Source organism: Bemisia tabaci, chromosome 5 (genome assembly GCF_918797505.1).
Source record: "Bemisia tabaci chromosome 5, PGI_BMITA_v3".
Taxonomy (NCBI): domain Eukaryota; kingdom Metazoa; phylum Arthropoda; class Insecta; order Hemiptera; family Aleyrodidae; genus Bemisia; species Bemisia tabaci.
The window spans coordinates 11459496-11486974 of record NC_092797.1 but is presented as its reverse complement, the minus strand read 5'-3'; the positions used below and the strand labels follow the sequence as shown (position 1 = coordinate 11486974).

At 42.8% G+C, this 27479-nt stretch overlaps 1 protein-coding gene across 6 annotated transcripts in view; it reads left to right on the top strand.

Annotated features, from left to right (window-relative positions):
* The window catches only part of trc (Serine/threonine-protein kinase tricornered), a 330131-nt gene that overhangs the window by 259470 nt on the left and 43182 nt on the right, over window positions 1-27479 (top strand). The window contains exon 2 of one of the 6 annotated variants that reach the window (XM_019058798.2): window positions 23929-23991. The exons of the other annotated variants lie outside the window; for them this stretch is intronic. Within the exon in view, the coding sequence (XP_018914343.1) occupies window positions 23958-23991 (34 nt within the window). The 5' untranslated portion in view covers window positions 23929-23957. The remainder of the gene's footprint in view (window positions 1-23928; window positions 23992-27479) is intronic. 6 annotated transcript variants of the gene reach the window in all.

The window sequence follows — 27479 nt, the reverse complement described above, 5'->3', positions numbered from 1 at the left end:
GGTTGTCACCACCATCAATTATGTTTTCTTGTACACGGTTTTTTGTAACATGGAGAGTCTGACCCATTTGTTTCGATTTCTTCACCACTATCAACAAAGGAATTTCATGTGAATTTTGGTTGAAAATGTTCGTACGATTAAGCGTGGAGTCGCGGCTTTTTTTTCTTCGTAAGGCATATCTTTTTCTGAGATAAATAAGTTTCCTTTTCGTTACATCTGTCTAAATGTAAGACCAAATTATGAAAGTGAACGCTCACGCCCCATTCTTTGCAGGAGTGCAGGGCCTAGACTGCCGTTCTAAGGAAGAACGCCGTATGAACCTTCAGGCGTTGCCAAATTTCCTTTGATTAATCACGAATTTCCTGGTAAACTTACGAATATTTTTCTTCCAATTTTTCAGATAATTTTTCTCGAAATTCTGCCGAAAAGTCCTAAAAATTTCAAAGGAGAATATTCGTCCTTTTCCTCAAAAATGAACATTTTATCGAAGGGAATTTGGCGACTCTCGAATGTTCATACGGCGTTCTTCCCCAGCACGGCAGTAGACCTCGACCGATCATCAGAAGTAGTCTCCTCCTCTCTCGTTCAACCCGGCAACCCTGGTCGCCGTGAACGCGGTGCAAGTGCAGTGCAAGTTCGTTGACTGGTTTACTTACAGCATCACCCCACTCGCTCTTCCGGTTTGACAGTAGCACCTCGCGTACGCTGCTACCCGCGGTGCCACGCGAAAAAGCACCAAGTGCATCCTGGTGTGAACTCCGTAGCGCGTAAGAACGTATACGAATCGGAGCTCACGTCGAATTGCACTTACGTAGCAAAGGCAGTTTTCCCTTTTCGATGATGATCCGTGAGTCATTCTCGACCGCGAGCAGCGACCAGAAAGGAAGTCGGTCGCCCAAGAATCCCGCCGCACTCCATTTTCGGCCGCGGTATGTACCCACGACCAGTAGCGTGGCGTGAATTGCGATATATCGATTGTTATGCCATTTAAACATATGGTAAAGAATCGATTATTAAGGTGTTCGCTGCGAACACCCTGTTTATCGATCCTTTTCCATAGGTTTAAATGGCATAACAATCGATACATCGCAATTCACGCCACGCAACTGGACTTATCCTTTGCGCGGCATTTTAATAGGCGGCCGTTACGTTCGGATTAGTGCTGGGCGCGAAAAATGCCCTGCGACGTTTATTTTGTCACGCTAAGGGAAAACGCCGTATGAACCCTCAGGCGTTGCCAAATTTCCTCCGATAAAAATAGAATTTATTGGGAAAATCGCTAATATTAGTTTCCAGAATTTTCAGACAATTTTGTACGGAATTTAATCTAAAATATCTGAAAATTTCAAGGACAAATATGCATAAATGTCGCCAAAAATACATGTTTTATTAAGGGAAATTTGGCAACTCTCGAATGTTCATACGGCGTTTTTCCTTAGTACATTCGAGTACGTCGAAGCCGACGTCATCTAGAATCGCGGTGAAATCGTGTACCGTTATTCGTTGAGTCATCAGACAATGAGTCGGGGAGCGATGCACTCCGTATTGTTGCACAAGGCGAGTAAGCCGCGAAAATTATTTTCCAGGCTCGGGGAAATATCTTTTAAATATTGCAGAAATGCGGTTAAGGGTGGAGTTTTTGCATGATGCGGAGGTATTCGATCCTCATTTATCCACGCATCTATATAGTGAAATATTCGATAGGATAACGGTAGATTAATGACTGCTTAAAAGATGACAACACTCTGTTTCATCCATTAAAACGTGTGAAAAATAATTGATACAAATCAAGGAAGTCTGCCTCAATTAGAATCTATTGTTTATGGGTGTAAAATGACGAAAGTGTCAGGGAAGTCTTTAAGTCATAAGTGTTGATAATAACAATATTCCCAATTGGAAGGTACTTATCAGGTACTATTTTAGATTTTTAACCATTTTTATTCTGATTTATCCAACTGAGGATGGTTGAATTTTCAGCCAAAACGTTTTGGTTTTGTGTATGTGAAATCTTAGCCTTGTCACCCGCTTTTTAAATTGTTTTTTTATTGTATATCTTGTCACGGGCTGTAGAGCATCTATCATATTTCATGAAGTCTTTAAGTCGCTTTTATTTGCTTTTAGAGTGGGTTCAACGTTTTGAACGACAAATTTTTCTTGTAAACTTTTTCAAATCATATCTTTTTAACCATCTGCCATACCTTCAGTCGTTCGGGAATCTCATCAAAATGAGTCAGGGAGATCAGGGAGTTTCCTAATCTAAGTGCTGTGGCAACCCTGATAGGAACTTTATTCGAACTAAATCGATTTTATACTGTGGTGCATGATGAATCTACACTTCTACAGGAATCCCCTGTCAGCCTCTGTGAAGACGGTCATAATCAACGTAGTGGAGTGATATCGTTGGGGCCGGAGTCGGACCAGACGATCACAGCGCGACAGGCGGACTGAAGTGGAATGAGGAGAGTGCACAGGCACACTGCACGGTGCACATCCTGCAAGGGCAAGCTCACCTGAGATCACGCTAATTATATTTGATAACGGGCTCTTGACGTGACGTCAAATGTCGGCGGGGAGGGAGGGGGCTCAGGTGCAGCATATGTGCCGCTCGGAGATAAATCACGGATTCGATCCAGGGTTGTCGCGTTTGTGGAACTTTCACAGCTCGGTTTTAAAACCCAGGAGCAGTTGTTTCTGAACTGTTGAGTGTGTGGTATTTTTCGAGTTTCTTCTCCACTGCTTCCGTTTTCTTCTTATGTTTTTTCTTCTTATGGAGCCCTCGGCAGATGCTCGCGGAGCGAGACTCTACTTGCCGAAATCACTGCTGAAATTGGCAGCTGAATATGGGAGTCGCTCAGCAGCTGAACTTCTGGAAATTTGATCTATTTTCATCCAGATTCGTATCAAATCTACATAAATAGTTCAGTTAAACTGATAACTGCTGAGCTCCGATCCTCATCGGTGCCCCCCAGTAGTTAGGCCAACAGCCGAAGAAAGGATAAAGACTGTCGCTGTCGTTAATTGTCCATATCGATAGCTTAGGAACAAAGCCGCCTATCTGTAAACTGACAATTTGCAGGACGAAAAGGAAAACGCCATTATTGTCATTTTAAGGTAGGATTTGCAATTTTTCATATATCTCAGCGTCACTACAGCAGCGTTCCCTTGCAGGGTTGGAAACAAACCACCCGGAACTTTCAGCCTCTGAGCCCAGAACTTTCGGCTCCGGCACCCAGAACTTTCGGCTCCAGCACCCAGAACTTTCGACTCCAGCACCCGGAACTTTCGGCCTCTGAGCCTGGAAGAGACAGTATGCCTACATAGCCCGTAACTTTTTTTTTTCGGTGTATGGAAGTGTTGCATCCTGGATGCTAATATTTCCACCTGTCGCCTGTATAGAGTTTCTCTTTGTCTCTGCTGTTCGACGATGCGTCATTATGCGGGGATTCCGTTCGACGCGGAAAGCGGCAACCTCGGGGAATCCCGCGTGGCGTGACTGGATCCCATTTCCTCCGTTGATTGATTCGTTCGTTGGCTCGGTTCGGTTCGGATCGGAGGAAGGAGTTCGGAAACGGAGGCTTATCGAGGCGTTAATCGGATCGCCCGCCCGGCACCTGATTAAGCCCCGACGCGAGAGCGCTCTCCATCCGTCCTCCTCCGGTACAGAACCCCGGTCCCCGATCGGAACCGGGCCGTGTGGCAACGAGGCCCGAGTTGGAGACCCGACGCCGACGACTCGAGCAGGGTCCCCGATCGACCCGGAGCTGGAGCCTGCTGGGCCGCAACACAGTGGATCGAGTCGATCAGAGAGCTCGGACATGAAATTTTCGACTGAATCGGCCAATTTTAATGTTCATTTCGCAGGGCAGGGTGTTCTCAAGTCCGAAATTTCCAGAAAGTCCGGAAATAGTACTGATTTCTTAAGGGCGGTCTGGAAGTACCGAAAAATTTCTGAAGAGGATTTGGAATTTTTTCATTTTTTAGTCATTCTTGTCGCAATTTGAGCGAGAAATTCAAATTTTTGAAATTTTTCGAATTTCGTCAAATGGAGGTACTGAAAAAGTACGTAATTTTTCTGTGGAGGAGGTACTAAATTCTCGGGAAAATACTGACAAAGTATTGTGAAAGTACTGATTTTTGGTCTGCATGTTTTAGTAGACACCCTGCTGGTTGTCTAGCAACAGGATTTTCCCGATTCCATCAGGATTTGAGGTCAATCAGGATTAACCCCGATTTCAGCAGGATTTGAGGAAAAATCTGTCAGAAAATCAGGATTTGAGAAAAGTCGGCCGTCCGATCGGGTTTTTTTCTCGAGCTATTTTTATGTAGTTTCATTCGCCATGCGAAAAATCAGGATTTGGAAAAATTATGAAATCGGGATTTAGCAGTCAAAAATCTGGAAAGATCAGGATTTCCCAACACTAAAAAAAAAACTAGGCACCCTGTATCAGTCACATATTAAATTTCAATTTGTGATTATAGAAGAAAATTTTACGTAGACACCAATGGAACCACTAACTTGTAGAACTTCAAAGCTTAGTATAAACGGAGTTATAAGCGTTCAAAGTTTTCAAAGTTTGTCCAGCCTCTCCTTTTGACTTGCTCCGCTGTGCGGAGTAGGAGCGGCCCAATTACGCTCTGACTCATTTCCATCGCATCGGCCCGGACCCCGCAACTGATCTAGGACAACATCCGACTCGGTATGTTTTCGGCTCTGTGTCTCCGTGTCAAGGCCCGGCTTCGAGACGGGGATCTCGATCGGTCGTCTCAGCGAATGGGCCACTGGATAAGGTACAAAATTAAGCATTCCGATTCAGGTCTCCTGTTCAAAATTTTACCTAGACCATGATTTCTCGCAGCGAAAATAACTGATCCCTGGGGCTTCCGTCAAATAGATAACTAGTGCTCCGCGGAGGATAGTTTCTGGCCTATCCGAAAAATTGAAGGCGAAACGGATGGATTCCAGGATTTCGAAAACTTCCCGACCACGCGACCGGTCGCGTGTATGGGAAAGCTGGCAAAATTGCAGTAAAAATCGTGTGGTTTTTCGTAGAACCGCGGTAGAAATTGCGTGCTTTGCTCCAAGTAACGTCAATTTATGCGTTTTAGCCATAGAAAAGTTGAGGTGGTACTGAATTCTTCTGCCGAAGGTGTACTGAATTCTTCTGTTGAGGGGGTACTGAATTCTTCTGTTGAGGGGGTAGTGAATTATTCTGTTGAGGGGGTAGTGAATTCTTCTGTTGAGGGGGCACTGAATTTTTCTGCTGAGGGGCACTGAATTCTTCTGTTGAGGGGGCACTGAATTTTTCTGTTGAGGGGGTACTGAATTTTTTCATTGAGGAGGCGCTGAATTTCTTGGGATTACACTGAAAAAGTACTGCAATAGTACTGATTTTTAGCCAGCCTGTTTTAGTAGACACCCTGAATATATGAAACTATTACATCAGATGAAATCACACAGGAACAAAAAATGGAACCATCTTCGCGTCTCCAGTCGCAAATTTCGAGTGGAACTAACCTCCTCGCCGAATCTCAATCAGACGTTTCTGCTAAACAGAACTATGTGCATAATGACGTGAGCCCTGTTATGTGTACCGTCTTATAGGTCTCAGGTCCCATGCCTCAATGCACATAGCTCCGTTTGGCAGAAATACGTCCAATTTTTCATGGCCGCCTGTGAGCGTACCACATCCTACAGGTGCTCGACAGAGGAATTCTTTCATTGGGCGCCGAAGCGAGACGCCGAAGGCGCGTGTCAATGAAATGTCTAAATAATCCTCGAGAGTTCTTTCCCAACAGAAGGAGTCACGGAGTCAAGGGCGCCCTAGAATGCCGTTCCCCGAGCTGTATGAATATTTCAAGAACGGCTCTTATTCATCCCGCGCCCTCTATGAAAAGACGACTTTGAGAGGGGCTTTCGAACGTCGACTCGTGACAAATCGCTCTCTTAATTGGGTTAAATCGAAGTGAGGAGAGCCGAACGATCTTCAGGCAGAGTGGTGAAGACTGTTTCACAGCCACGCTACGAATTTCAGATACTTTGGCAGGTTTAATACTTGCACCGAGCACGGAAGTCTATAAAACCACACGGAAAAAAAAAATTGCTGATTCAACAATTCAATTGCTAAAAACAGTGAGTGCAATGTTTCAACGCAGATTTTACAACAAAAAAATGCTACTTTAACCACCCCCGTGGTTAAATTAGTTTACATTGCGGTTGAAGTAGCATTTTTTTGTTGTAAAATCTGCGTTGAAACATTGCACTCACTGTTTTTAGCAATTGAATTGTTGAATCAGCAATTTTTTTTTTGCCGTGCATCAACATCACTACCAAACCTTTTCGTACAGGTGCTTTTGCCATGTATCCGAGAATTTTATCGTATTTTCGGTAATTCTAGATCCTCCCGCTGTTAGGACAGGATACAACCAAAATCAGCCCGTGTGGACTGCCCCTTTATCTTCTCTTTCAAATATTTAATGAACCGTATTTGATGCACAGAAAAAAGTTGATGGTGCTGACGACAGAACCTTCTGTTCACGGGGCTCCTGCAGTTTCTTTGTTACGCTTACAGGGTTTTTCTGTTGTGAGAACAGAACTTCAGTCGTGGGAATAGAGTACTCTGCCCTCATAACGGAAGCTTATGTGACTGTTGCAAAAGAAGTGCAGGAGCCCTGTGAACAGGAATATTTTTTTCAGTGGTGGATCGACGATCGATGTATCGTTTAGTTCATAAAAATAATCTCACTTGTTTGATGTATCGAATACGATTTATACTCCATCTATGCAAAAAACTGAGCAACATCAGGATGTTGCTCAGTTTTTCAAGTCAGGACTTGCGATTTTGCGAGTATTCTTCGTAGGTAATCCGAGAGAAATACAAAGAGAGTTTCAAGGTGTTGTGTTTCTTGCAAAAAAAGAGCAAAACACGAAAATAATTAAATGATTCAATTCCTAATCCGATTTCTATCCAATTTCGAACTGAGGGATTCAATTTGAATAGCTCTTAGTTCGAAAACGACCCATCTCGGAAACATGTAATTTTTCAGGAGATACCATAAAACTGCGCAACAAGGAGTGTTTCCACGAGAGAGATGGACATCCTGAAAAATTCGAGTTAAGTCTTTTTCTAACTAAGAGTTTCAATCAAGGCAGTGTAAAATCCTGCTCTGCCAATTGTGGTTGAAACCAACCATTTTGCCTTCGATTTTCCGCGAGTTGGCCAAAAACTATCCTCCATATGTTAGTAGTTACTAATTCGACGATTCGCGTCCTGCGCTGTCTAAAAATCTTGCCTCGCAGTACTCTACCTGCCACAAAATGTCAGCTACCTTTTTTTTTTTTTTTTTTTTTTTTTTTTTTTTTGCTGTGCAGTTTTCCCACTGTAAAGACTCCATTTAGACGGTGAGCAGTCGGCTTCAACATGAAAGCGCGAGTGTTCAGAAGGGGTCCGGAAGATTATGTAGTTTCACGGCGAATTCCGTATTAATTCATAGGATTTCCCGCAAAACGGCGCAAATTGCCGCGAGTTATTTTCATTGTCGCCATGATGCGGAGAATTCCAATTTCATCAGTCCACGTATATCAAGCGAATTGCCACTAAAATGGCAACATTCGATAATTTCTGCACCGTGCGCCGTCCTGTGAGGTTCCCGCGGTCGAAAACAGTGCTGCCGGATCACTGAGGATTGGTGGGAAAAATTATTATCGAGATGAAAAAACCTGCCCTGCACTGAAAATAAAATATCGGTGTATTTACTAAGAAAAGGGTAAAATTACCAAGAATTCAGGGTTCTATTTGATCCCAGTTTTTTCTTGGTAAAATTACCATTTATGGAATTGGTAATTTTACCGAGAAATCTCGGTAAAATTAATGAACCTTCTCGGTAATTTTACTGGACCTTGGTAAAAACGCCAACATTTTTTATCGACTGTAGTAAAATTACCAAGATAAATTGGCAAAGTTACCGGGAATTGATTACCCATAAAAGTGGTATTCTTACCTGAAAAAAGCAGTAAAAATACAGGTTTTTAGGTAAGCTTACCAGTCTGTTTTGGTAAAATTACCAATAATTGGTAAAAAAAGTGAGATGGTAAAGGTGCCAACGGACCTTGGTAAAAACGCCGAGAATTTTTTTTCAGTGTGGGTGCAGGCAGAACGTTATTTATACTTAAAGTTTGGGATTTTCTGTGTTTTCTGATCGTAATTTACCATTGAAACAAGTTTTGAAAATTCGGAAAAAAACCCGGGAAAAGTAAAAAATTATCTAACTAAGAGAGGTGGGAGAGCTTTTGAAATGTTGCTTTCAAATATCAATTTTTTTAAACCACTCAGGATACTTTTTCAAACTTTTAGAGAAGCACAAAGAAAGTTTTTGTAGTTTTCTGAAATTTAGAAAAAGTTTGAACTCGAGGTTAGACCGGACGATTTCTGAGAGGCTGTTGGATGTTGGGTGGCAAATTGGACCGAGCATATCAGAAAGGAGCCAACCCACATTTTCGAAAAAATTGAGTTCAGAATGTTTACGAGTTCCACTAGTTGTTTATTTTCTCCTGCCAAAATCTGGAAGTCGAAAAGAAAGTTTTTGCAGTTTTCTGAAAGTTAGAAAAAGTTTGAACTCGAGGTTAGACCGGACGATTCCTAAGAGGCTGTTGGATGATGGGTGGCTAATTGGACCGAGTATATCAGAAAGGAGCCAACCCACATTTTCGAAAAAATCGAGTTCAGAATGTTTACGAGTTCCACTAGTTGTTTATTTTCTCCTGCCAAAATATGGAAGTCGAAAAAAACATCAGTGTGTGAAAAGAGGGGTAAAAGTTTATTTTCTTCATCGAGCCTTATGGAGGAATAAAACTTCAAACCTCTTTTTCTCAGTTTCACCTAATGTGGGTTGGTTCCTTTCTGATGAACTCGGTTGACAAAGAACAGAGGCTCCCAAGTACAATTGGATTGCATTTTGCAAAAAGGAACCAAGAGCATTCCAGTCTTGCTAAGATTGTGTAGCTTTTTTTACCTTGCAAATATAAACTGATCATCTACTCTAGTTTTATCTTCAATCCAAATAAATTATAGATTTAATACGAATATTACCTTTGGAAATTTAATATTTTGCATGATTTCAGTAATTTTATTACGAAGAATGTGTGTTGCACGATTCCAGCAACATTGGAATGCTGCTGGTTCCTTTTTGCAAAATGCAATCCGATTTTCCGCTCAGAAGCCGTTGTGCCCATTTTCTCAGGGATTGACCCTTTTCCTTAGCGGCTCCATAGGCTTTCCTCGCTATCCCATAAGATCATGTCCTGACATGTCCGCGACGCCTAACATATCTTCGATTTCAGCAATTTTATTGCGAAGAACGTATGTTGCACAATTCCAGCAACATTGGAAAGCTGCTGGTTCCTTTTTGCAAAATGCAATCCAATTTTCCGCTCAGAAGCCGTTGTGCCCATTTTCTCAGGGATTGACCCTTTTCCTTAACGGCTCCGTAGGCTTTCCTCGCTATCCCATAAGATCTGACGACCATGTCCTGACATGTCCGCGACGCCTAATATATCTTCTCCCGGTGCAAGTTGCAAGGGCTCAATAATTGTGGCGGCCTCGTCTCGTCTCGTCATGGCCCGAGATCTGGATGACCGGTGCGGTGGCGGTGGCGGTGGTGTATTCCTGCAGAGCCGACCTTGAGCTTTGGAAGCCGTAAGCCGTCGCGTGGCGCACCGCGCCGCCACCACCCGCGCCCCCTGCCCCCCGTAAGTCCTTTCATCACGAGAGATATCGCAATTTTAATCGTTTCTCTCTCTCTCCCCCCCCCCCCTGTCCGATTCCTCCATCTCCAACGGCGGGCGGTGGCGCTCCCACGTTCTGGCTGCCACGTTGCGTCGCGTCCGACGGATTTTTCAACGTCATTTCGCTGAGCATCGATGGCCAAAACCACGTAGCTCCATTGCGGTGTTTCTAAATTTCCGCCTCCGTCTGTTTTTCGTGACCAGCATTCAGATTTCCCGACTTTACATGTTGAGGTACAGAAATCTGCCAGTTTCAATAATAACGTGACCATTTTCGAAGGAAATAGTATGCCAGAGCCTGCAATCGTCGCTCATTGTGATCGCAATCAATTAGAGAGATCGAACTTGAAATTTTATGTATATTTCTTCATATTTAAATTCAAGGAAGCTAGAATAGAAAATTTCCACGAGGAAACAACTAGATACCCTGTCTATTTTTTGAAGCATTACAGTTTGTGTATAAATCGAGTTATACAGCTTCTTGACGGTTTTCAAAATAGTTGTCCGACTTCTCCTATTGACTCGATCCATTGTGCGTCGCAAATGGTGATACGTGGTTTCGCACTGTGGCCGTCGATTTGAGTCTGGTAGTGGCACAAAGTTTGATAAGACCCGGAAAAACCGGGATTCGTCACGTAAGGGAATATACGACCGACTTGAAACTTTACAGGGGACGGAACTCTCCCAAAGTGGATTTGGGGCTGCCCTTGGAAGCGGGGGGGGGGGTGTCTGAGGTAACCCCCCTCAGAATATTTTGGAAATTGCGCCCCTCCTCATTCGTATTACAAGCTTTTTTTTGACGAAGAACAAACACATCAAAACACAAAACTCATGTGAGAACCCTCACCGAGACGAAAAATTCCCGATTTTCCCCGTCGGTTGGCAACGGTCGCGCCTCTATGCGGCCGGTCGCTAACGCAGCCGAGCTCGACCTTTCAAAACGATACCATTTCGCAAAGGCCTTTCAGCCCACGCCTCCCCCCCCCCCCAAGACCGCGGTCGCGTTCTGGTTCAGTACCTTCGTTGTTAATGAGCGGCTCTCGACTACTTTGTAGCGCTCCTTCGGCGGGTTTTCAGCGATTTACCGAGTGTTTATTACTCCACCGCGCCAAGGAAAAACGCCCTATGAGCATACAGAAGTTGCCAAATCTTCCTGTATAAAACAGTCATTTTTCAGAAGCGTTATGAATGTTTTTCCTTGAAAATTTCAAATACTTTAGATTGAATTGCGAATGAAATCCCGTGAAAAATTGGAAGAAAAAGAAAGACATATTTTCCTGAAATTTCGTATATTATTGGCTAAAATTTGGCAACGTCCGAAGGCTTACATTGCGTTTCCTTAGCGCGGCAGTATACTCCTTCCCCAGATCATTGTTTGCTCACTATGTCACCTTCGTTGTCACCGCGCCGACGTATAGCGTAAAGGACGTAACAGCAGTTTGTGTCGAGCTCCATCGAACATTTGAGTCCATGCTTTTGAGGATATAAGTGAAAATGGAATTATTAGGCTATTTTGTTACAAGAGCGGCGGCTCGCGGTCTGCGCCATGAAGGACGATCCGCGACCTGTTGTTAAGCGGAAACAGGGTTACAAGGGTCAGGGATAAGCAGAATAAGTGCGGGTACCACCGAATCGGAGAGGGAGGGGATTTTAACTGTGGTCTTTTTTATCCGTCGTGTCATGTAGTTGGCGGAATCGCACAACCTTGTTGTTGTCCGATTATGGTAATCGTGGATTCTAAATTCTGTCTCGTCTAACGCGTGTTCTCTTTTTTCTCCGTTTCAGGTAATTTTCATTTTCTGCATATTCACTCTCTCAAAGAAATGCCAATGCATAAAATCTGGTAAGATGTTAAAAATGTAAATTCCTCTGCGCTCCTTGCCATGATTTCAATCGGTTTCTTTCAGAAAGGCTTAGTTCCTATGAATTGTTTATGATAATAGGGCATAAGTCTCGATAAACACACGGATGTGTTCACCTTTTTTAACTGTGTATACATGTCGGCAGGCAATTAACAATCGCCTGCAATTTGCAAGTGGCCTACAAGTTGTCTCGCTAATAATCTCGAAGATTCGTCCAGATCCCAGACAAGCTCAATGAGGGTCTTCTTGGCGAAAGTAATGCAATCTAGGAGAAAATAGCCGGCGGCACGCCTCGCGCCATCGCGCCTTCAATTTTGCAGATGCTACACGGACAACAATCAAGCACGAACAGTTGCATCTCTGCGCCGGCATCACCGCGCATCCTTTCACTTGAAAGATCTATTTCCATGATGTGTTGGTTCCGTGTTTCTTGTTTGTAGTGGTGCTTTAAGAACTACCTAAGAAACACAGCCGACGATACTGAGAGACGTAGACGGACCTCGTTTTTTTTTATTTTTCTCCCGAATTTGAGTTCCACTTCACAAGCAGCGTAGAGCTGAGCAATGTCAGCAATGCGGGTTGACGCCTCGTGCGATCGCGCCTTCAAGTTTGCAGATGCTACACGGACAACAATCAAGCACGAATAGTTGTATCTCTGCGCCGGTATCACCGCGCATCCTTTCACTTAAAGATCTATTTCCATGTTGTGTTGGTTTCGTTGTCTTATTTGTAGTGGTTCTTTAAGAACTTCGTGAGAAACACAGCCAAAGATACTGAGAGACGTAGTCGGAACTCGTTTTTTATTATTTTTCTCGCGAATGCGAGTTCCACCTCATTGGTAGTATAAAGCGGAGCATTGCTCTCCACTTGAAATTTCATGTTTCTACTTACTACTACTAGGGTTGTCCAAAAAGAATCTGAACTGGTTCTGTTATTCAAAAACTAACAATAAGCCAAGCGAAGACTTAAACTGGGTCCCATTTCAAAAATCATCTCGAAAACTTTCGATCAAGATCATTATTAACACATTCGATTAAAACTTTACGAAGCAATGACATTTTTTGAATAAGAAAAAAGTGAAGACCACCTACCGTTCTTAGCGAGACCTTTTTCTCATCTTTTCACGATTTGTCTGCATTTCTCCCTGACTCCTCGCGGTAATATTTTTCTTTTAAAATGAGACCTAGATCAAGTCTCTAGATAGCTTAGTTTTTGAATTACAGAACCAGTTCGGGTACTTTTGGGACAGCCTACGTATGATGGCTTGCAAATCGCCATCGATGGCTTACTGCTTACTGTGCTGGTTACACGCTCAAATTCTATCAATTTCGATCAAATGGTGACTGGTGCGCACCATCTACCATCAAATTTCTTCGGCCTGCGGAAATTTGATGGTATAGTGTGGGGCTCATCCGTCATCTGATTTCCACACAACCGTGCTGATTTCATGCTTATTTCAATCAACACGCTGTTTTAATTAATTTTACTCATTAATCTAGATAACTCTCGACCGCCATCTTGGTCATCATTTTGATCGGAATTTGACGGAAATTTGAGCGTGTAACCAGGCTATATGACACACTGACTTTTTATCGTGGTTTGTCAATGCACGTTTCTTTGTCGTCGGTAGAATAAGTATTTAGTAGATTTTCAGGGCTCGGAATAGTTTTCCTACTTTTCCAGATTCCTGATTTACGGTTCGGATGACGGATGGCGTGCGCGGTTCGGCGTTCATCGGGGGATTTCCCCGACTCGCGTTCGCGTTTTCCGTTTGACGTGGAGCAACCGAGCAACGGTTGTTGATCCTGGCTGTGACCAGCCAGCGGCCCGCTCGCTCGTCGGTTCCTCACGCTCGGCTGTGCTCGCGCGGTCGCGCCACACCACGCCACACCACCGGCCGCTTCTCGGTTTTTATCTCGAGGAAGTAAATGTCGTGCGATATTTATGGACGGTAATTAAGCGTTGGGCGTTGAACCTGTCGAGACCGATGCGATGGTTGACGAATGGAATCGGTGCCCGGTCACCGCGCTCATGAGCAACGCTCCGTTTTCTGCCCACCACCCCGAGTTAAGTTGCCAAATTCTCAAAAAAAACTTTGGACAAAATTTTTCGAAGTATCGTGCTCCTCTGATTTAAAATTTTTTAAAAAAATAATGTTCAAATTTAATGCAGGGTGTCTACAAGTCCGGAATTTCCGGAAATGGTACTGATTTTTCAAGGGCGGTCTGGAAGTATTGAAAAAGTGCGGAAAATCTGCAAGGAGGTCCGGAATTTTTTTCATTTTTATCGCCATTTTAGCGAGAAATTCATATTCTTCAAATTTTTCGAATTTCGTCAATTGGAGGTACTAAAAAAAGTACTGAATTTTTCTGTCCAGGCAATACTGAATTTCTTGGGAGTGTACCGAAAAATTACTGATTTTTGACCAGCCTGCTATAGCAGACACCCTGCAAATTCTCACTTGGACAAAATATTTTATTTTCAAAAAATCGTTGCTCCTCATATTTTAAAATTATTAAAAACATGATGTTCAAATTTAATGGAAATATCATCGTGAAAAGCCCTCGGAATGACATCTTGGTTCCTTTATCAAGAACCAAATTTACAAGGAACACCATGCAGAATGTAAGGGACACCTGATGACGCTTGCTGCACACGGAGAGAAAAAGTCCCATGGGTCAATTTCAAATTGAGAGATTCAGTTGGACATCAAAGTTTTTCCAGGTTTGTGCAACCGAAGTGTTCGTTCACAGAAACCGAACTTTGGCTCAGCCAACCGAAATTTGATTCCTTTGTTTGAGAATGTCGGTACGTGAACCCCGAAAAACTTTGGTGCTGAGTATAAACCGAAGTTCAGCTCCGTTACCATTTTTTTTTCGACGCAGGTTTTACAGTTTCCTTCACCAAATAGATATTCTCACAATTTTCCTCGATCATTTATTTCTACAAAACCTTCAGCTTCATGGTGTCATTGATGTCATGATTAAAATTTAAAATGAATGCAAACGAGGGGAGCCTCGAACAGTGATAAGTAGAAAGTCGTCTGAGCAAGTACGTATATTTATCCGATCGATGAGAACTTGTATACTTTTCCGGCAGTTATTCATGGAGGCAGCCGGGAACATCTGTTCTCGTGTTCTCCGACGAGAGGTGCTCAAGGCTCCGGCGAGTTGACCGCGGTAAAGTTCTAAGCCAATTATTATTTCTCTCGGTAGATTTGTGTATACCTTCGACGGCTTCCCGCTTGCGCCCCGCGAAATATTACTCCGTCGATTGATGTTTCCTCGCTAATTAACCTTTGTTTTTACTCCTGCGCTAGTTCTAGACTCAACTTTTCCATCTTATGAATCCACAACGGTTTGTGAATTAACGATTTGGCAACACTCAGGAGGAACTGCAAGAGCTCGAAAAAAGTGAAAAATTAAAAATTAAAGGTCCAAATTGAACCATAATCACTGAGTACAGGGTTGCCGCAGTCAGGGAATACCGGAAAAACTGTGAAATGTCAGGGAAAACCTGAAATTGTCAGGGAAAATTACGAAAATGTCAGGGAAAAATCGTCAAGTCACCATTATTTGCTTTTTAGACTAGGTTTGACGTTCTAAACAACAGATTTTGTGTGAAACTTATTTGAAATTATCTCTTTTTAACCAACTGGCATACTTACAATTGTCAGAGAATTTTACCAAAATGTGACAGGGAAATCAAGAAAATGTCAGGGAATTTCATTCTCTTCATTCTGTGGCAACCCTACGAGTAGCCTCGTCTCGAAAAATCGAATACTTAATTACTTAAAGAGAAGCCTCAAAATAACAGAATCCAGCCACGAAATAACCAGAATCCAAAATCCAAAACCGGACAAAATAATAGTGTGAATGGTAAATTAAACTATATGCAGCTTTGTCCACGGTACGCTGCTTCTTCAGGACTTTCGTAAAAAATGACCTTTCACTTTTTTCATCGATGGAAGGCATCTTATGAAGATGCACTTCCGATGACCAGTAAGCATCTCAGTTCGAGGTAGTGATGAAAGGGACAATTCAACAGGGTTGTTACACAATAATAAATCAAAATACACCGATGGCAAAGCTTTTACCAAATATCCCCCGTTACCCAGAAGGTGGAGAAATTTTCCATTCGAATGAGTAAATATCGCACGCCTACGTTCACTTCACTCAGGCTCGAAAAACAAACACCCAGAGCGGAGTGTTCTCCAACGTAACAATTTTAACACATCTCTGGAACCACTCCGTGTAGGTGGCTACGCACTCCACGCAATCTGAAATCAACTTGAGGTCAGTGACGATTCCTGGGAGTTGGCAAAACTATTTTTTCCCCATTAAATATATGTTAAAAATTGAATGCTTGCTTAAATAAGCTGATTGCACAGTGTAGTCGTCTGATATTCTACATTAGAGTTCATGCAATTAAGAGTAATCGTAGTTTCTGTGTAATAAGGTCACGGAATAATGTCATTTGCTGACATCACTTTAGCGTATCTTATTTCGTTGCAAAATTTTCTTTTCGATTTTTATACTAGTAAGCTTGCGTCGCAATATTCCTCAGAGATAGTTTACTATGTTTTGTGTCAGCTGAGCTGATAAGCAGTTGGTTGGGAAGTTTGAGGAGAGAGTTACACGGATAGAGGTCATCTGAGAAAAGATAACAGACGACCTTGAACCGCGAATTATCTCTCGTAATTTTTTGACTCTTTATCTCTAAAGTGCACTCGTGCCATAAAGTCTTCCGAAATCAGCACGTACACCGATTGAGAGAAAAAAATCCTGATTCTGAGAACAACAGTATAGTGGTTTTCTGTATGTAAACTCGTAATAATTGTCAGCCTCCATAATCTGTGAGTAGCGGAACAGGCGAAGAAATGTGCATTCCAAGGCGTAAAAATTGACTCAAACAATTGAAATTCTTACACAAATTTAACTGCAATCTCTGTCCAAAATTTGACCGACCCTTGCGCGGATTTGAAAAGAAAGTTTAGTGAAATTTCCTTCAAGAGATATCCATCAAATTATACTCTAAGTACAATATAAAATCACGAGAGTAACGGTAACGCATAACGCCTCAGGCACGAAGTGCAGTGGGGGGGGGGGGGGTGTTATGACCTCAAAACGGACAGATGTCAAATTTCTGCTATTTTTAACTTTGACCGGCCGCCATTTAGTCAAGAATCAACATTTTGACTCGCCGTTTGCGCTAAAAGTTTTCTTTCGTCGATTGCTGTGTCATCGGGGGGGGGGGGGGGGGGGTTGCTTCTTGAAAAAAAGTTGGGGTCCGTAGCCCCTCTTTGTGGGGGGGGGGGGCGAAAATTTTAGGGGGCTCCAAAAGTAGCTAACATTGATCTAGGAACATACCCAAAGTTTCGTTTCAAAATATTATTCAGATTTTGTTATTATCAAAATTTTAGAGGGGGTGGAAGGGATTTTTGGGACACCCTGCCCAAATACAATTTACAGAAATTTTGGGACGTCGAAACATAGTTACGTTCTTTCGTCTTGGAAATGACGATTTTTAACGCGCTGTTTTTGTTCCGAGTCGGGGGTCCAATCGTTTAACCATTACTCGGCTTGTCCTCCGGCCGCTCTTGAAGAACCGCTCAACTTCCGTGGAAACTCGGTTACGGATGAGCGGTTTCGACGGCGGAACGGGGTCCTCGGCCCCCCGAGCCGGGTCCCGGGTCCCGGTTCTCCGTTCTCCGTCTCCGGCTGCGGCCACCGCGGTCTCCTTTGTCACCCTTTCGATGCTTCTCTGACGGATTTTCACGGGTCATTCGGTTTTCCGGGGTTCAACGCTCCCGACGCTCAACAGCCAACGCTCAACTGCCCCAGCACCGATTCACAGGACCGCGTATTCATAGCTGTTCCTTAAGGTCTCGATCAGAGACAAGAGACCCTCCACTAGCCTCCTAGCGACAGGTGGAAGCTTTTACTTTCGGGGTTTCAACAATTCCTCATGGACAATTATTAGGGAGCAACAGTCATCACCCTAGTTTCGGCTGTTGACTTACCTACATGGTCGATGATGAGCTTCGGATGACGTAATGAGCCAACAACTTTCCCAAACGTCGGCCATTTTCGGCTTGTTTTCAATACGAAACTGCCAACACGTTGTTGAACATCAACCATGTAGGTAATTCAACAGTAGAATGCTGAAGTCCCGAAAGTAAAAGCTTCCACCATGGCCAAGATACTAGTGGAGGGTCTCTTGTCTCTGGTCTCGATACACGATCGAATTCCCCAACCAATTACCATCAAAGTATTTGGAGTCATCAGTCTTAAAATTGTTACGTCGCTTAGTTTTTAAATTAAAACAGCACTGGAAAAAAAAACACATTGGATCTATAGTCCAGACTTTTAAAAACATCAGCAAGAAAAAGCATTCTTGATTCAATCAGAATCTAGCTTGAATCAAAAACCAAGCCTCTTAATTTAAGCGGATTTCGTTTTGATTCAAGCAAAAATTCGATTGAATCAAGAGTATTTTTTCTTGTCGATGTTTTCTGGAGTCTGGACTCTAGATCCAATGTGTTTTTTTTTCCAGTGAGGGGAGAAATGTTGCAGGAAATGATGAATGGTGGCACTCCGTTCTGATCAAAATTTAACGGCCCGTCAAATTTTACCTAAAGGTCCTGAAAATTTGAAGAAACAATTTTCGTAACTTTCCTCAAAAATGAACACTTTATCGGAGGAAATTTGGCTCTCGAATGTTCGCACGGCGTTCTTCCTCAGCACGGCAGCGTAAGTCTAGCCCCCGACCCTGCGTGGCGTCGCGACGCAAACCACTCAACGAGCGTCACCTGCCGTTATCGCGGGTCAACGAGGTTTTATCGCCCGAGGCAAAACGGCCGCGCGACAATTACCGAGGCCGGGGGCGCCGATTCGTGGGGGAGGGCGCCCCGAAGAGGCGCCCGGATCGATGCCGCTTTAATGTCGTCACAATCCATCCAGGAGTTTCGGGTTCCAATTTAGCCGCTGTCGGCGCTCCGTCAAAGCTCCGCGCGGAATTTTGACGGATCGCTCCGAGTCCGCAACGCCTGTCGGCCCGTAATCGAGCGGTTGTAGCTTTCAGTGCCCCCCTCCCCCCACCCCACCCTTTTTTCTTGTTTATATTAATTTGCGGCTCGAGTAATTGAAAATCCAGGGAAGGTGATAGAATGAAAGAGGCGATCCTCCCTCCCCCCGCTTTTTAGTAGGGACAGGGTGTCTACGAGTCCTGAAAGACCGGAAATAGTACTTATTTTTCAAGGACGGTTCGGAAGTACCGATTAAGTGCGGAATTTCCGTAAGAAGGACCGGAATTTTTTCATTTTTGTCGCAATTTGAGCAAGAAATTCAAAATTTTGAAAGTCTCCGAATTTCGTCAAATGGAGGCACTGAATAAGAACTAAATTTTTTCTGTTGAAGAGGTGCTGAATTTCTTGAAAATGTACTAAAAAATTATTGTTAAAGGACTGATTTTTTGCCAGCCTGTTCTAGTTGACACCCTGAGGAAGGATTCCCGCGGGCTGATAATAAAAATTGATGGATAGAATTATAGACTAAGAAGACGAAGAGAAAATTGAGCGATCCTATCGGTAAATGTAAGTGGTTGCAATTTACAAAGTACGTAAGTACTAGACTAACACTAACGGCAACCCAAAAGGGACCTCATAGTTTTAGTCCAGAACTACGATTGCTGGCTCATCCGTAAAAACATTTATCTGCATACTGAAATTACTAGAACATAGGTTGTTTCTAAACTGAGGCATACTTTTTAGCTCCCAATTACAAAATAAAGTCCATGCAATCAGGGTATTTGTAAATATTCATATCTTGTTTACATTGGAGGATCCAGCAAATGGGCCTGTTGCAAACTTTTGCTAGAGCAGAATGAAGAGTTGTTTCCTATAGATAATGCCTCAAAAATCACGATGAGCGCATCGGCAAAGTCTGAAATGCACTCATAAATTCACAATCTGCGTAAGAAATTTGCGTTATTTTGAGCTTCCCGCTTCAAAAACGATACTACTGCACAGGTGAACATTTTGTTAGAGGAGTCGCTCCATCGTCGGCAATATTCATCATGGCCGACGCTTGCGCAGTTCCTCGCGTAATTCGAGGAGAGTTCAAGGTCAATTCAGGCGGGCGAGGAAAATATGAACGTAAACACGCCGATTGTTATCTGGTTTAATCCTGTTCAGGTGTTATCTCGTCCCATCACACGTGTTTTGGCGGACTGGCGTCGGCCATGATGAGTATTGTCGCCAATGGAACGACTCCTCTAACAAAATGTTCACCTGTACCGTAGTATCGTTTTCGAAGCAGGAAGCTCAAAAAACCGCAAAAATCTTACGCAGATTGTGAAGTTATAAGTGCATTTCAGACTTTGCCGATGCGCTCATCGTGATTTTTGAGGCATTATCTGCAGGAAACAACTCTTAGTTTTGCTCTAGCAAAAGTTTGCAACAGGCCCATTAGCAACATTTTCTTCCCCCATTGGAACCTATGGAAATGTATCGATTCTCGGAGGGGCCACTGGCTAGGTACTATGAGCGGAATCGATTGTTGAACGTAGGTTTAAATGGATGGAAATCCGGTGTTGCCAAATTGCTGGATACGCCTCTGCTTGTCTAGGAGTTGATTTTTAGATTTCCGGTCATGCGGTTCGTTTTCGTGAAATTTGTACCTTGTTTAGAGGCCCAGTGGGCACCAGAATCATCTCCTGTTTCCCCTCGATGGCCTCTCGGAGATCGGTGTTCGATCCGCAACAGTGCTGCTCCCGGCGGCGTTAAACGATACCGCTCGTTTTCAAAATACCTCCGCACTGAGAAGCGTGTCCGATCAATTGCGGCGAAATTCATTGAACGAGCCGCTCTCACACCGTTTCCCCCTTTCCCTCGACTCCCGAAAACTCAAAGCGCGTATCTGCATCGAGATTCTCGCTCAGTTACGCGGTTTTTTGTCCGGCACGGTGGAAAAACACGCCGAAACCCGGCGGAACTCACTTTTCCCGCGCACATTTTTGCAGCGGGGCGCGACGTGAAATTTCCGTCGGCCGCGGTCGGAGCCGAATTGCGCAACGGATACCACCGCGAGCTGTGGTAAAACGTCGGATGGATTTGCGGATGTTGCCAAATATCCAACGTTTAATCACGAATTTCCCGGAAAAATCTTGATTTTATTATATTTCAAGAAAATCTCAAAAAATCTCCGTCACTGAAAAAGAAAAGTTACAGGCTTTATAGACATACCGTCCGTTCCGGACTCAGAGACCGGAAATTCTGGATGCTGGAGCCGTAGCTTCGATTTTTACGGGTGCTACACCTGGAAATTTCGGCTTCTGGGCTCGGTACGCGGACGGTATGTCTCAATAATAGCCCGTAAGTACGGCTTCTACGGCCGGAGTTTTTTTTTCAGAGCAAAATTTATCCAAATCTGCAAGAACTACCGTGAATCTGCTACGAATATTACCACCATGCAATGGCAAACGTCGTATGTGTGATCTCCTCCGATAGAATACGAATGCTTCGGAAAAATTGTGATTCTATCCTTCAAGAATATCTCTAAAAATCTCCTCACATGCATTCAAATCTGCAAGTACTGCTGCGGAAAAGGGTTAAGTTTTGATTGCTCCTGAATGACGCCTTTGCATTTAATTCGGTGGACAGAACTATGTAGAATATAGAAAATTCTTAGGAAAACTTCGATAATCCCGGATGTTTTGGTACATTCTAATTTTGTCGAAAATGCTTTAATTTGATCTAACTTACTTATTTTGACACAAATCTTTAATTCAGTTGACAAGTCGTGAAAATACAAAGGGAATTTTGGGAAAATATACCCGCATAAATTGAGAGAGATTCGCATTTTTCATTAATGACCGGCAAAATTTTGAAGTTTTGCCTGCACAAATGACTTAATATACTGATTCCTGACTATTCTGTGCCCTAGGCGAACTCGCAGTGAAAAAAGCGTGTAGAATTTCGAATTCATGAAATACCCTGAACCCTGCAAAAGTCAATAGTTTACAGAAATTTGGCAACAATTGAATGCGCATACGGCGTTCTAACTTAGCACGGGTGTTAGTGAAAATTGGGAAGTTGGAATTGAGAAGCGAGGAGTGGGATGATGGTGCAAAATTAGACCGTAGTTTTTTCGCTCTTTGTCTTCGCGCCAGCGCGGCGCGCGGCGGCGTTGGCGTGACAAAAGCTATTGTCCCCCAACGAGCGCCCCCGAACCGGAAACAAAAAAAAGCTCAGAAGGAAAACAAAAAGGGAGCTAAAAATAGAAAAGGGTGAATTAAGGCTAGAAATCAATCGAGTGCCAACTAGACGCAAAGAATATTTTTTTTTTTTGAGGAGGGGAGGGGGATGATTAGACTAACTTTTTAGCTCGTGGTATGAACTATACCACGAGCTAACGAACTGTTACAGTATGCAAGGTGGCCCAGGAAAGTATGAATATTGAAGGAGTTGACTCTTTGGGTCAAAAAAAGACATTTTTGTGGTGTAAATTTCAATTTCGAGACCTCCATAAACTCCCCTCCCCCCCCCCTCAATATGAGTTTTCCCTTTTCGGAGGTCAAAAATGAAAAGAGCGCTTAAATTTACCACCAGTTGCCAATTTTCATCAATATTTATTGACAAACATTACCATACTCTCAAAACGACGATTTTTTCCCCTCTAACTTTGGGGGGCCGTGGCCCCCGAGGAAAGCGTTTTTGTAAAAAAAAAAAATAAAAAAAAAATAAAAAAATGAAAAAAATTGTACCTCAAAAACGTCTTTTTTGACCCAAAGGATCGACTCCTTTAATATTTGCTCTGAATCCTGGGACACGCCCTGTAGAGCTTCACGACGAACGCGAGGCTTGATAGTGGCACTCTCAGAACATACCAGTGTCGTGGCGTGAATTGCGATTTATTGATTGTTATGCCATATAAACATATGGTAAAGAATCGATTATTAAGGTGTTCGCTGCGAACACCCTGTTTATCGATCCTTTTCCATAAGTTTAAATGGCATAACAATCGATATATCGCAAAGCACGCCGCGCCACTGGAACATACGCAACATAGGCTGTATTTCATCCAAAGAGGCACGGCACTCACGGTCCAGCAATATTCCGGCATCTACTAGAGTCCCTTTATACTGAGAGTCAAGACAATTTGAATCCATTTCTGATTGGTTCCCGTATTTTAGGCCTCCGCAGTGTCACAAACGGGAATAAAGATTACATTTTCACCAATTGCAAAGATTATAATCTGGAATGGACCAGGGAATTACGGGTTCGGCAAGGAACAAACGGAATGAGAGGAGGAACGGAGAAAGGCATTTGAGAATGGGCCGATCAAAGATTACGAAAAACGTTCAATTTCTGTAATCTTTATTCCCGTTTGTGACATCCATGAGCCGAATTGTCTTGACTCTCAGTATAAAGGGACTCTAGCATCTACGCACGTAACGGAAACGCCATTTTCTCTCAAGGCCTCCCATTTCGCACCATCAATGCGGGACAGGTGCTTGAATATTCCGTCCTTTCGGTCACGCTGGGTCTCCATTCTCGAATATTTTTGACGCGTATTTCACAATTGACGCGGGGGAATCGTCGTCCTGGCGAGAAAAAAAGCGAAACAGCATTTTGCGCTGAGCCCTCACGTCCGTACAACTCCACGCTTTTTAGGGCTCACGTGAAAATTGTATTATGCAGTTTCGTCACAAGAGCCACGAATTGAGTAGGAAAATGAAGTTGCGCGCGGGAATGCTCCTGTACAAAGCGTCCCACTAAGTTTACGTAATTGGTTAGTTCTGTTTACATGATTTTATTATGTAATGAAAGTATTGATGAGGTGTCAATGCGATCGTGATGGAATTCCGCAGTTTGCCAGACTGTCGTATGAATCTTCGCACGTTGCCAAATTTCCGTTGATAAAACACGATTTTCAGGGAAACTTGTGTGTATTATCCGTCCAATTTTTCAGAGAATTTTCTTGGGAATGTGATTTAAAGTATCTGCAAATTTCAAGGAGAGATATTGATAATTTTCCTCAATAATTAATATTTTAAGATGGGCAATTTGGCATTGTCTAAATGTCCATACTGCGTTTTTCCTTAGAACTGCAGCATTCCAATCAATCGGTGTATGTAAAACGAGTTGGTTTGTTAAGCATGTAGATTTTCTACGGATTGCTTTAGACGTGAAGTCAGTGCGTGTCTATACGTTTACTCAGTTGGAGTGACGAAATGTATGATTGTCTCTTACTGACGTCATTTTTATTTTTCGTTTTGTTTCAGGTAAAAATGCAGTGAGAATTTAAGTTCTGATGTATGCCTTTAAAGTATTCACGCCGCGCAATGGTGAGTTGAGTCGTTATGCGACTTGTTTTGTTTTTGGTCTTACTAACCCCCAGTTGTGATTCTTGAAAGTTGGCAACTCTGTTCTTCCTCCATTTGAATGTGTGTAAAACAATCGATTCTTGGTGAAGCAGCTCGCCTCGCCTAAAATCGATGTTTTTAATGGGTCTAAATGGAGGAAAAACAATGTTGCCAAACTGCAAAATCGCCACTGCTAACCTCCGACTTTCATGGTTGATCGTTGACGGCTCACTCTTTCTAGTCGACCAATCACTAACACAGCTTACAAAATTTTTGCCCCAAAATTGTTACTTTTTGTATCTGAAAGGATGGTGTGAAAATTTTAAAGCAACACCGAATTTTTCAAGTGCTAATTAACAAAAAAGGACAAATAATCTTTAGAAGAACTGGAATGAAGAATATAAAAACAAAAATTAAAAATATATTTCTTTAGCTATCGACTGTTTTTTTCTCTCTGGCTTACTGAGCAAATGTACCCGTTAAGATGTACAGAAATGTTATTTTTAAGGCAATCTGGTTGCATTTTGTGCCAGTCGGAATTAAAGTTTGTCAAAAAAGAATGCCGAGGCATTTACAGTGAACGCTCCTTTGGCATTCAACCGAATTTGTATCTCCTAACTCCCGCATGACACCTTTTTTTTTTTTTTTTTTTTTTTTTTTTTTTTTTTTTTTTTTTTTATATAAAAAATAATGTATAATTTTTAGAAATGTTTTCATGACGTTTCTGCATGTTAGTATGTTTACGTTTGGACACCCTACCTTTGTCTAATGATTACAAGAAACATTTGCGACCCTAGCTCATCGGTCAAGCCAAGCACCGTGGTCAAAGTAAGTTCCAAAGAAAAAGATAAGATGGCGCAGCGCAGGCCCACGAGGAAAACAGAGAAAATGAATCCGTCGATGTCAAAAGCCAACAGATTCATTCTTTCATGGGCCTTGATAATCGAGTATTCTAACGGGCCACAGGGTTCATCGGAAAGCGTGAATGTTAGCATTTCACCTCGACCGATATAATTTGCCAACCAACCGCTCATTACTGCCGTGCTAAGGAAGAACACCGCGTGCACATTCGATGGTTGTAAAATTTCTTCTCAGAAAATATCTATTTTTGAAGGAAAGTATGGATATTCTTTCTTGAAATTTTGAGAAACTACAGATCAAATTAAGAATAAAAGACTCCGATAAATCTGAAGAAAAATATTCACAAATTGTCCCTAAAATCCGTGTTATACCAGAAAAAATGTGACAACATCTGAACGCTCATACTGCGTTTTTCCTTCGTGCGGCAGATTACATCCGCCTCGACGCCTCGTCCAGCCGTCAATCTTATCCATCGAGCTTCAAAACTGGCGAAATTGTTCGAGCCGCCCAACTTATTGGACCTTCCGCCCAGTGCAATCCGTCAAGACGTACTATTAATACCCTGCTAAAAGCCCCGACGCCTGCCCCCTTCTCTCGTCCTCGAACTTGCTACTGCAAACTCGCTAACTTTATAGCTTTATTATCTCACAAGGTAGGAGCGTTTAGCGTCCAATTATGTAAGACCCAGAGTGGAAAACGCCGTCGAAGAGTCTTGTCCATAATACAAATAGATTTGATGGTGACGTCGTGTTTTTTTTCCCAAAAAGCCAAGTAGGGGTGTCATTTGAGGGGGTAGGGAAGTTCAACTACACCCCACGTCCTTACAGCCTGGAGAATAATTCCCTCAAGATCAAGGGATTCGCGTAAGTGGAAGTTTTCTCACGTCACCACGAGACATAGAGAGAGTCTCTACCTGTTTTCCAGGGCGATTATTGAAATGTTTTGTTTGTCGGATCGACATAGATGACATAGGTTAAAGGGCGGAGCGTGATTGGTCGGCTATGTCTTATCGCTGCTTTATCGTGCCTTTGTCAGGTGGAATGATCGACATACTGTCGGAAACTTAAGAGGTGCCGTTAGCTTGTCGATCATTCCACCTGACAAAGGCACGACAAAGCAGCGATAAGACATAGCCGACCAATCACGCTCCGCCTTTTAACCTATGTCATCTATGTCGATCCGACAAACAAGAAATTTCAATAATCGCCCCGCACTGACAAAGGCACGATAAAGCAGCGATAAGGATAAGACATAGCCGACCAATCACGCTCCGCGATTTAACCTATGTCATCTATGTCGATCCGACAAACAAAAAATTTCAATAATCGCCCCGCAGTTAGCTTATTTTCTGTACTTTTTTCAAAACTGGGGCAGTCTTTGGTTTCTTCAGGTCTTATTAAGGTCGAAATATCGGTCGATGTTTTTAATTTGCCGGAGAGGAAACCTCTCTTAAGTTTTGTCGCAGATTCTATCTTTTTAACTTTGATTCCTTCTGATCCCGGGTCAATTATTCGTCGTGTTTCACACGAAGAAACGTAACTGCATTTCAATTTTGCCAAATTGTTCTTCGCAAATTGTATTTTGACCAGGAAAGACTTGGGCATTTTTAAATGAAAATTTCTCCGACTTTTCCCCTGCTCTTACGCGAGAATCAGAGAAATCTCCGACAAAGATTGCTCAGGTATATTCTTGATAAAAATTGAATTGTTCTCATCAATTTTGCAAACCTCGGAATGGAGTTATGTTTCTTCGTGCAGGAAGCAAGGAATTTACAATCAAAATCATGGTGGTTAAGGTTCATGTAATAATACAGGTCCAAATCAGCTTTGAAGGAAAATACAGGAGAGACGGTTTCAGCGCGCACTTTTTTTCCCCTTCAAGTGTAAGCATAAATTGACATTCAGCGACGGCCTACGGCAAAATAGGTGAGGCGTCACGATTAATATTGGATTCAAAAACAGCCGACCTTTTGAGAGCAGGCCGGGAAGGTTGTCGACCTCTACCCACAATCAAACCCGCGGCACAGAAGAGTGATATACGCAGCGAGTCAAAACGTACAACAGACGGGTGTAGAAAGTTCAATTTCCCTTTATACTTGTGCCAACTTTGAAACCTTTCTGGATTCGACCGCACGCACTTGTTTTCACGATAAATAGCGCGCCCCGCACACTTCTGACGTGAGAGCGTAACTACACTTCGCGATGAACCCTGTCGTCCATATAACCTAATGCTTTCCCGGGCTCATATCAAATTGTAGATAAGCCCTTTTGTCAGGCAAGCGACGAATTCAGCCACTTATTTCTGCCAACTTATTTTCATAACCATATCACGCGTTGTTATGTATTCATGACATATGGAACATGGGTGCCGGTTTTTGTTTTTGAAGAAGTTGGTTTAACTGGGTCATTTAATGTTTAAATCAGTCCTGAAAGCTCATTTAGTGTCCATATATCCTCCCTGATCATCTATATTTCTCCGTGATTTCTCTCGCCTAAGTTCTGAACTGCGTAAAATAAAATACAGATATTCAGACTACATTTTGCAATCAGAGTTACAATTTCTCGTTCGTATTATAAACAACAAATGCGACATTAGTTTTCCTATGTAGA